We start from the raw sequence: 10,294 nt of genomic DNA, 5'->3' as shown, positions 1-10,294 counted from the left end.
TTTGTGGGCTCAAGAAGTAAAATAGAGAGATCGATTTATATGGGAGCTGTATCGGCCTATAGACCCATTTAGACCATAATAAACACGTATGTTAATGGTCATGAGAGAATCCGTCGTACAAAATTTCAGGCAAATCGGATAATAATTGGGACCTCTAGAGGCTCAAGAAGTCAAGATCCCAGATCGGTTTATACGGCAGCTATATCAGGTTATGAACCGACTTGTACTTTATTTGACATAGTTGTTGAAAGTAACAATAAACAAGTAAAAGCGTGCTAAGTTCGGCCGGGCCGAGTCTTATATACCCTCCACCATGTATCACATTTGTCGAGTTCTTTTTCCGGCATCTCTTCTTGGGCAAAAAAAGGATATAAGAAAAGATTTGCTCTACTATTAGAGCGATATCAAGATATGGTCAGGTTTGGACCACAATTAAATTATATGTTGGAGACCTGTGTAAAATGTCAGCCAATTCGAATAAGAATTGCGCCCTTTGTGGGCTCAAGAAGAAAAAAAGAGAGATCGTTTTATATGGGAGCTGTATCGGCCTATAGACCCATTTAGACCATAATAAACACGTATATTAATGGTCATGAGAGAATCCGTCGTACAAAATTTCAGGCAAATCGGATAATAATTGCGACCTCTAGAGGCTCAAGAAGTCAAGATCCCAGATCGGTTTATATGGCAGCTATATCAGGTTATGAACCGACTTGTACTTTATTTGACATAGTTGTTGAAAGTAACAATAAAAAACATCTTGCGAAATTTCAGCCAAATCGGATAGAAATTGAGCCCTCTAGAAGGTCAAGAAGTCAAGTCCCCAGATCTGTTTATATGACAGCTATATCAGGTTATGAACCGATTTGAACAATATTTGGCACAGTTGTTGGATATCATAACTAAATTCATTCAAATTGGATTAGAATTGCGCCCTCTAGAGGCTCAAGAAGTCAAGACCCAAGATCGGTTTATATGACAGCTATATCAGGTTATGGACCGATTTGAACCATACTTGGCACAGTTGTTGGATATCGTAATGAAACACGTCGTGCAAAATTTCATCCCAATCGGATAAGGATTGCGCACTCTAGAGGCTCAAGAAGTCAAGACACCAGATTGGTTTATATGGCAACTATATCAGGTTATGAACCGATTTGAACCATACTTGGCACAGTTGTTGGATATCATAACAAAACACGACGTGCAAAAATTCATTGAAATCGGATAAGAATTGCGCCCTCTAGAGGCTCAAGAAGTCAAGACCCAAGATCGGTTTATATGGCAACTATATCAGGTTATGAACCGATTTAAACCATACTTGGCACAGTTGTTGGACATCATAACAAAACACGTCGTGCAAAATTTCATCCCAATCGGATAAGAATTGCGCACTCTAGAGGCTCAAGAAGTCAAGACACCAGATCGGTTTATATGGCAACTATATCAGATTATGAACCGATTTGAACCATACTTGGCACAGTTGTTGGATATCATAATAAAACACGTCGTGCAAAATTTCATCCCAATCGGATAAGAATTGCGCACTCTAGAGGCTCAAGAATTCAAGACCCAAGATCGGTTTATATGGCAGCTATATCAAAACATGGACCGATATGGCCCATTTGCAATACCACCCGACCTACACTAATAAGAAGTATTTGTGCAAAATGTCAAGCGGCTAGCTTTACTCCTTCGGAAGTTAGCGTGCTTTCGACAGACAGACAGACGGTCGGACGGACAGACGGACGGACATGGCTAGATCGACATAAAATTTCACGACGATCAAGAATATATATACTTTATGGGGTCTCAGACGAATATTTCGAGTAGTTACAATCAGAATGACGAAATTAGTATACCCCCCATCTTATGGTGGAGGGTATAAATAACAAGTAAAAGCGTGCTAAGTTCGGCCGGGCCGAATCTTATATACCCTCCACCATGGATTGCATTTGTCGAGTTCTTTTCCCGGCATCTCTTCTTAGGCAAAAAAGGATATAAGAAAAGAGTTGCTCTGCTATTAAAACGATATCAAGATATGGTCCGGTTCGGACCACAATTAAATTATATGTTGGAGACCTGTGTAAAATTTCAGCCAATTCGTATAAGAATTGCGCCCATTGGGGCTCACGAATTAAAAAAGAGAGAACGATTTATATAGGATCTGTATCGGGCTATAGACCGATTCAGACCATAATAAACACGTTTGTTGATGGTCATGAAAGAATACGTCGTACAAAATTTCAGGCAAATCGGATAATAATTGCGATCTCTAGAGGCTCAAGAAGTCAAGATCCCAGATCGGTTTATATGGCAGCTATATCAGGTTATGGACCGATTTCAATAATACTTGGCACAGTTGTTGGATATCATAACGGGATACTTCGTGCAAAAATTCATTCACATTGGATAAGAATTGTGCCCTCTAGAGGCTCAAGAAGTCAAGACCCAAGATCGGTTTATATGGCAGCTATATCAGGTTATATACCGATTTAAACCATACTTAACACAGTTATTGGGTATCATAACGAAACACGTCGTGCGAAATTCCATTCCATTCGGATAAGAATTGCGCCCTCTAGAGGCTCAAGAAGTCAAGACCCAAGATCGGTTTATATGGCAGCTATATCAAAAGATGGACCGATTTCAACCATACTCGGCACAGTTGTTGGATATCGTAAGAAAACACGTCCTTCAAAATTTCATTTCAATCGGATAAGAATTGCGCACTCTAGAGGCTCAAGAAGTCAAGACCCAAGATCGGTTTATATGGCAGCTATATCAGGTTATGAACCGATTTGAACCATACTTGGCACAGTTGTTTGGTATCGTAACAAAACACGTCGTGCAAAATTTCATTCCAATCGGATAAGAATTGCGCACGCTAGAGGCTCAAGAAGTCAAGACCCAAGATCGGTTTATATGGCAGCTATATCAGGTTATGAACCGATTTGAACCATATGTACAATTCTGGTAGTAAATGTGATGAGTGGACTGTATTGGATGCTTCCAGAACCGTAACAATTTACCATTGAAAGTACAGAAGAAGAAGAAAAAAGGCAAGGTTTCAGTTTGCTAATGTGGAACAGTTTATTAGCGATTTCTTTGCTTACCGCCTCCTAACGATGATGCTGCACAAGTGAAGTTAGTTGAGGCTAAGCAAGCGCGAAAGACGCCCTTTTGATTTAGTAAAGTATTTCAGCCGTATAGATAATGTTAGAAAGAGACAAAAAGGGGGTTTAGTACGTACTAGTTAGTAATCAATTCGTTGCGATACATATTAGGATGAAAGCGTTGCCAATCTTATATTAATTAACGTTAAAGAAAATTCAAATGGTTAAATTCAATATAATTCATTTGCCTTATTCTAAAGATGTTTATGACTTATATAAAAATGACTGCAAAAATGTTGTTGAAGTTGCTTCAACATGCCGGCCGCCTTGCAACACTGCAAAATCAGTAGTGACAAGCACCTGAGATGACCCAGCCAAAGATGGTACTCTGTACTAGTGGCATATTGGAAGACGATTGGATTAGGCCAGCTCGTAAAACTTTGGATAGTTGATCATTCGCCACAATGATTTCAATATTCGATGGGTGAAAAAAATGTGGGTCTGCCAGGTCGGTTAGATGGTCATACAACGCTTTAAGTTTTGGCTCATTAGTGGCTTTTGGTAGCACGGTGTGAAATTGAGATTTTACTAAACCATGAATCTGAATTTTTATTAAAGGGTCATGATACGATTCCAGATTTAAGCAGCAATACTCTTTGCCATCTCGCTTAGTAGTGCGAACATTAAGGCGTTCGACCAATTCTTTCAAAACCACGGTCTGAGCTTCTCCAGAGCTAAGCAGCAATCGCGCTTTTTTTGGACCAGTAGATGTCACGATCCGAGCAAGAGCAGTAGGAAGGAAAACGTGCATTGTTGGACGTCGGCTCAAACGCTCATTTAAGTGTTTCTGACGGCTAGAGGCTACAGGTGTTTCCCGAAGAGCTGAATCGCTTCTTCCGTTTCCTTTCGTCTTAAAATGGGCATTCCGATTTTGTTGTTTGGTTCCAGAGGATTTGTCGTCGGTATGAACCATAGTGTGGTGATTTTGTTGGCTTACCATGCACTTTTGCCTGGATGGGCACCAGCTTCGTGTATGTGCAGTGCATAGGCAATTGAAACAAAAGCCTTTTTCTCTTATGACCTTCCGTCGTTCCGAGACAGGCATACGTTGAAATTTGGGACAATGTTTTAGGAAATGTCTTTCCTCGCAGATACGACACTTTGGTGTGCTAGATGTTGAGCTGAAATGTAGGATTTGGTATATTTAATGTGTGAACGGATTTGGAGAAATTTGACAACTAAGCTTTTGGAAGGATACACAGTTTAACCAAGGGTCGAACAATTGTACCCCTCTGTGTGCGTATTTCCGCCACACGAACCTTTGAATCTTGCCCAGTAAATACTTTGATAACTCTACCTAAGCACCATTCAGTAGGGGGTAAATTGTCTTCCTTGACCACAACGAAGTCATCCTTTTCTAAATTTTGTTGAGATGATTTCCATTTATATCTTCTTTGTAGTTCACAAACATATTCGTTTTTCCACCGTTTAGAAAACATTATTTGCAAAGATTTCAGTCTTTGCCAGCGATTCATCAAAGAGAGATTGTCTGAATACTCTTCAGGGATCGCCATAAGCGCTGCTCCTCTTATGAAATGGCCAGGGGTTAAAGGAATAAGATCAGTCGGGTCCTCGCTTATTGGTGACAATGGTCTGGAATTAAGCACACTTTCTATCCTGACCAACAGTGTGGAAAATTCCTCATAAGTAAATTTGAGATTGGAGGCAACTTTCCGTAAATGAGCCTTCATGCTCTTTACAGCTGCCTCCCACAGGCCACCCATATGTGGAGCATGGGGTGGAATGAAATGCCAGGAAAACCCGTACATTCCGTACTTCTCTGCAACCGATTTCTCGGCCTTTCTGAGGAACTCCTTGTATTCCCTTAAGAGAGATCTACTTGCTCCAATGAAATTGGTACCATTGTCTGAGAAGACTTTTTTAGGAAACCCCCGTCGTCCTACGAAACGATTAAAGGTGGAAAGAAAGGCCTCAGTGGAAAGGTCTGAACAGGCCTCCAGGTGAATAGCCCTGGTCGATAGGCAGACAAATATAGCAGCGTATCCCTTTTGCAATTTCGCATTTCGCAATTTGGAAGTTTTCAATTCAAACGGACCTGCAAAATCAAGTCCAGTGTGCGTAAAAGGCAAAGAGAATGTGCATCTTTCAGCCGGTAATGCAGCCATAATTTGGTTTCTCACTCGATGTTTATAAACGGTACAGATTTTGCAACTCCTGACACAATGACGTACAGCGCTCTTTAGGCGAATGATGTAGAACTCCTGTCGAATAGCACGCAACATGGTTTGATGCTCCGCATGTAAAAGAATCTTATGTGTATAATCAATAAACAGCTTGCAAAACCTGGAATTCTGTGGCACTATGATGGGAAATCTTTCGTTAAAGCTTAAGTCCGAGTTTGCCAAGCGGCCATTTACTCGCAGCAGACCATGTTCGTCGAGAAATGGATTTAAAGTCAATAACCTACTTTTGCAATTAATAGGTTGGTGGGACTCAAGGGCCTGGTATTCGGCAGAAAAGTATGAAATCTGTGCAAGTCTTACTAATCGAAATTTTGTAGAAATAATCTCCTGCGGAGAAATGAATACATTTTCTGTTTCCGGGAAGTTCCTTTTTTGACATCTCCTTGCAAATCGCAGCATGAAACAGATTACCCGTAGAGCCCGATCGAGAGATGAGAACCGTTCCAGTATATCGTCAATCACTTGTGTTTGGCAGGTAATAACCTTTTTCTCGATAAAAGCCTCTTTGTAGGTCATTTGCTTAGGCCAAAACTCAGATGGTTTGACGAGCCACTGTGGTCCATGCCACCATAAATGATTTGCGTCTAGTTCTGACGCAGTACATCCACGAGTACCAATGTCGGAAGGGTTATCCTTGGTTGGAACGTATCTCCAGTTGACATTTCCAACGTTTTCTAGTATCTCGGAAACTTTATTGGCAACAAAGGTTTTCCAGTAAAATGGAGGTTTTTGTAGCCAGGATAATGTAATGGTAGAATCTGACCACAGATATATTTCTGAAACAGTGAAGCTTAAATGTTGACGAACTGATTTCAACAATTTTGATAGCAGTGTAGCTCCACATAATTCCAGCCTGGGAAGACTGACAGTTTTCAACGGTGCCACTTTGCTTTTGGAAACTAACAGAAACGATGTTGTAGCGCTATCCGAAATAGTTGATACAATGTACAAACAGGCGCAGTATGCTTTCTCAGAAGCGTCACAGAAGCCATGAATTTGAATCCTTGCCTCTGGGGCGTAATGGATCCACCGAGGAATTTTAATATTCTCAATTTCATTGAAATTTGAAAGAAACATATTCCACTTTTCCAAGGAGTGTGGTTTGACTTCCTCATCCCAGTTCGTGCCGTCAATCCAAAGCTGTTGCATGAGAATTTTGGCCAATACAATTATCGGGGTTAACCAACCAGCTGGATCGAATAGTTTAGCAACTATAGACAATATTTTCCGTTTAGTAATCGGAGTAGACGGAATGGAAATGTTGGTGACTTTGTAATAAAATTGATCAGACATAGCATTCCATCGAATGCCTAATGTTTTGGTATCGCTTGTTTCTTCGATTTTCAAAAAATCTTCTGTAAGAAGGTCTTCCGGGGGCAAGTGTTGAAGAATTTTAGAGTGATTAGCCGTCATTTTTTTTAGAGGGAAACCCGCAGAATTTAACAAGTCAATAAGTTCCAAGACGTGTGATCGGGCTTCCGTTATTGTGTGTCCACCCGAAAGAATGTCGTCCACATAGATTTGGGTTCGTAGAATGGATGCAGCCGTTGGGTGGGTATTCTTTCCATCTTCACTCAATTGCAACAGTGTGCGTATAGCCAGATATGGTGCACAGTTCACACCGAATGTGACAGTTTTTAACCAGAAATCATCAACCCCTTCACTAGTCGAGTTACGAAACAGTATCTTTTGATAGGGTCTGTCCTCTTCGTGAATCAGAATTTGGCGGTACATCTTTTCAATGTCGCCATTAAACACATACTTAAAAAATCGCCAGCGCAATATAACGTTCATTAGATCGTTTTGAAGAGTGGGGCCTGTATGTAGCATGTCGTTCAATGAAACTCCTGTAGAAGTTTTTTTGGATGCGTTAAATACCACTCTTAATTTGGTGGAGACGCTTTCAGATCTAACCACAGCATGGTGCGGTAGATAAAAAGAAGAGTAGCGATTGTTCTCACATATTTCCATTGATGGCGCGATTTCCATGTGATCAAGCTTTAAATATTCAGATAATACCCTTTTGTATTCTTTGGCAAGTTCAGGAGAATGTCCAAGAGTTTTCTCCATACGAAAGAATTGTCCCATAGCAATACGTCGCGAAGATCCGAGTACTCTATCAGGCGGTAAATCCTGTCGGAATGGCAGGCGGACCCTGTATCTCCCATCAGGCAGACGATCAGTTGTCTTTCGGAAAAATTCTTCGCACCGGGCATCACTTTCAGAAAGAGGTTTTGCAATTGGAACTTCCTCTATTTCCCAGAACTTTCGAATGTCGTCATTTAGAGTATCAGTGGATACCACCCAGGAAGCAAATGTTGTAACAGAGCGTGGTCTTGGTGGTCCACTTATCAGCCACCCAAATTCCGTTTCCTGTGCCAAAAGACTTCCAGAAACATTCTTTTGAACACCAGATTTAATGATATACGGTAAAATATCGCTTCCAAGCAACATATCTATGGGGCCAGGCTTAAAGAAGTTTGGATCTGCCAATTCCAGGCGATTTAACGCCGACCAATCAGAAATTTGGGTGGGAGCACCTGGCATTAAATGCTTCAGATTGGAAATAACAATGGCCGAGGTGCGTAATTTGAAGTCAGACTTTCGGGACTGCAGAGTAACATCACACAGTTTAGATGAGTTTTCCAGAACGGTTCCTCCTAACCCAGATATTCGAGTTAACGACTTTTTAGTGGGGATTGAAAGTTGTCTAACAATTCGACTTGAAATAAAGGACTCCTGAGAGCCTTGATCAACAAATACCCGAATGGCAAACAATGTTCCCAAGTGCTCGATGTTCACTAAGGCGGTAGGTAAAACCGTTTCTTGTCCGGAGTTTGCAAAATTAGATTGGACATTCGATACATCATCATAGGCGGCATAGGAAGTAGATGGCTCATCCTCATATTGTGCATCGACGTGAAATGAGGATGATTCATGTTGGTTGTTTTGTGAGCTGTTTCCGGTTGTTCCACTTGTATGTCTTGCACCTGAATTCCTATTTCCGGCGGGGCCAGTGGGATCCGGGTGTAGCATAGTATGATGTGATTGCTGACAAGTCTGGCACAACTTTTCGCTTTGGCAATTCTGAGCCTGATGTCCGTAGGAGAGACAGTTCTCACAAATCTTGTTGGTAGAAACAAACTTTTTCTTCTTACCCAGTGGCCAAGCCTTAAATTGTGGACAGCCCCTCAAAGAATGGTTCTGTCGACAAATTTTGCATGGGCGATAATTCGAATCCGACTTCGTGTGAAAATTCTGAGATTTGTGAGCAGATTGAGAAGAATTCGTCGGTCTCTTCATATCGGAAATTGACTCTAACATGTCTAACCTTTTCGCGATAAAATCATCCAGTTGACTCCAACTTGGCATTGATTTGTGGTCATCTATTGAATTCTCCCAAGCAGTAAGTGTTTCGTCCGGCAGCCTGGACGACACCCAGAAAACAAGAAAAGGGTCCCATGATAAAACAGATAAACCGTAGGACCTTAGAACAGACAGACAGTTGTTAACTGTGAATTGTAAGTTCCTCAAAGCCTTCCCTTTCTCTGAGGATACGTGTTCAGTTTCGAAAATTCTCCTAAGTTGGTAATTTATCAGAATGCGTCTATTTTCATAACGCGATCGCAGAGCCTCCCAAGCCAACTTGAAATTTTCATCAGTGAGCGCAAACTGTTTCACGATCTGATTTGCCTCCCCACGCGTCTTTGACCGAAGGTGGAATAGCTTCTGCGCAGGAGACAATTTGGGGTGTTTGGCATAAATTGCCGTAAACATGTCCCTGAAACTCGGCCACTTATCGTAGCCACCACTAAAAAATTCAGTGTCGCATGGCGGGACTTTTACAACGAAACCCCCATCTTCCGTAGCCCTAGTCTCTGTTACCTCCTTCGCCTTAGACTTCTCCAGCTTCTGCCTCTCAATTTGAACTAAATCAAGAATAGCCGCCTTACAGGCCTTGTATGCCCTACAAGATTCAGAGAACTTCGAGTGAATCGCATTGCGCACCTCTTGAGTGTACTCAGGTTTTTCAGACGTCATCTCCGTTTCATAAACCTGTGTCAGTTGACGCCAACGTCGCTCCAAGTCATCTAGTTCGACCTGCAAACTAGATGCAGTATGATCCTCAATGGGAATTCCAGAAAAATTGGCGCAAAAAGTGACCACTTGGTCCGAAAAAAAGATAAACCTCTGGGAACTCATCTTCAGCTGAATGTGAGAAGCGACGAAATACCAAACAAACTACAAAATTTGAGAGTATAACAAATAATGGCCTATTCAAATAACCTCAAATGGTACCTTTATCAGTGAAATAAAAGGGTAATATATAGACCTCTACTCGAACTCAACACAGATTGCTCTTCGAAAACCGCCGAAGACAACTCAGGTCCAATAACAAAACATCAATTACCAATCGCGATCATAGGAATTCCGTACCAACGTGAATATAGTACAAAATTCAACTTGGTCAAGTATATCCGGTTACAGGTCTTAACGGATGATCCTAAAACGCAGTGAACCAATTAAAACCCCAGCACGGAACTTGTGTATACTGGTCTCCTTCGAAATATGGTCACTCTCTTTCTCCCAGTCACTAAGCCATTCGTGATAAAATGATTCTGAGAAAAAAAATTCCACCAAACGTCTTGGGACTTCCTCCTGAGCTCTTCTTCCAGAAAGGAACTCTGAATAGTAACGCGTGCGTGCTATGGACTTCTTCTACCCCGATTCAACGTGCTCTCCTCCTCAGCGGCGGAGCGATTAATCCCAAAGTTCAGTGCTAATATTTCCGGTTCACCGTACTAAGTCTCTTATCTCCGAAATAGATAAATAAACCAAAGTTCTATGGCTCCTAAGGTGTCAATTGGTAATTCATATGAAATATAGTATGTCAAGTGTCACCTATATCCCAAG

At 41.4% G+C, this 10,294-nt stretch overlaps 1 protein-coding gene across 1 annotated transcript; it reads right to left on the bottom strand.

Moving 5' to 3' along the window:
- Window positions 1–4,354: 4,354 nt before the first annotated feature.
- On the bottom strand, window positions 4,355–9,583 carry LOC131996641 (uncharacterized). Its single transcript, XM_059366220.1, has 2 exons — window positions 9,177–9,583; window positions 4,355–8,807 (listed from the first exon to the last, which is right to left on the bottom strand). Exons 1-2 carry the CDS (start codon window positions 9,581–9,583, stop codon window positions 4,355–4,357), a joined length of 4,860 nt encoding a protein of 1,619 aa, XP_059222203.1.
- Window positions 9,584–10,294: the final 711 nt, after the last annotated feature.

Source organism: Stomoxys calcitrans, chromosome 1, assembly GCF_963082655.1.
Source record: "Stomoxys calcitrans chromosome 1, idStoCalc2.1, whole genome shotgun sequence".
Classification (NCBI taxonomy): domain Eukaryota; kingdom Metazoa; phylum Arthropoda; class Insecta; order Diptera; family Muscidae; genus Stomoxys; species Stomoxys calcitrans.
This window is presented reverse-complemented; position numbering and strand designations above follow the sequence as displayed.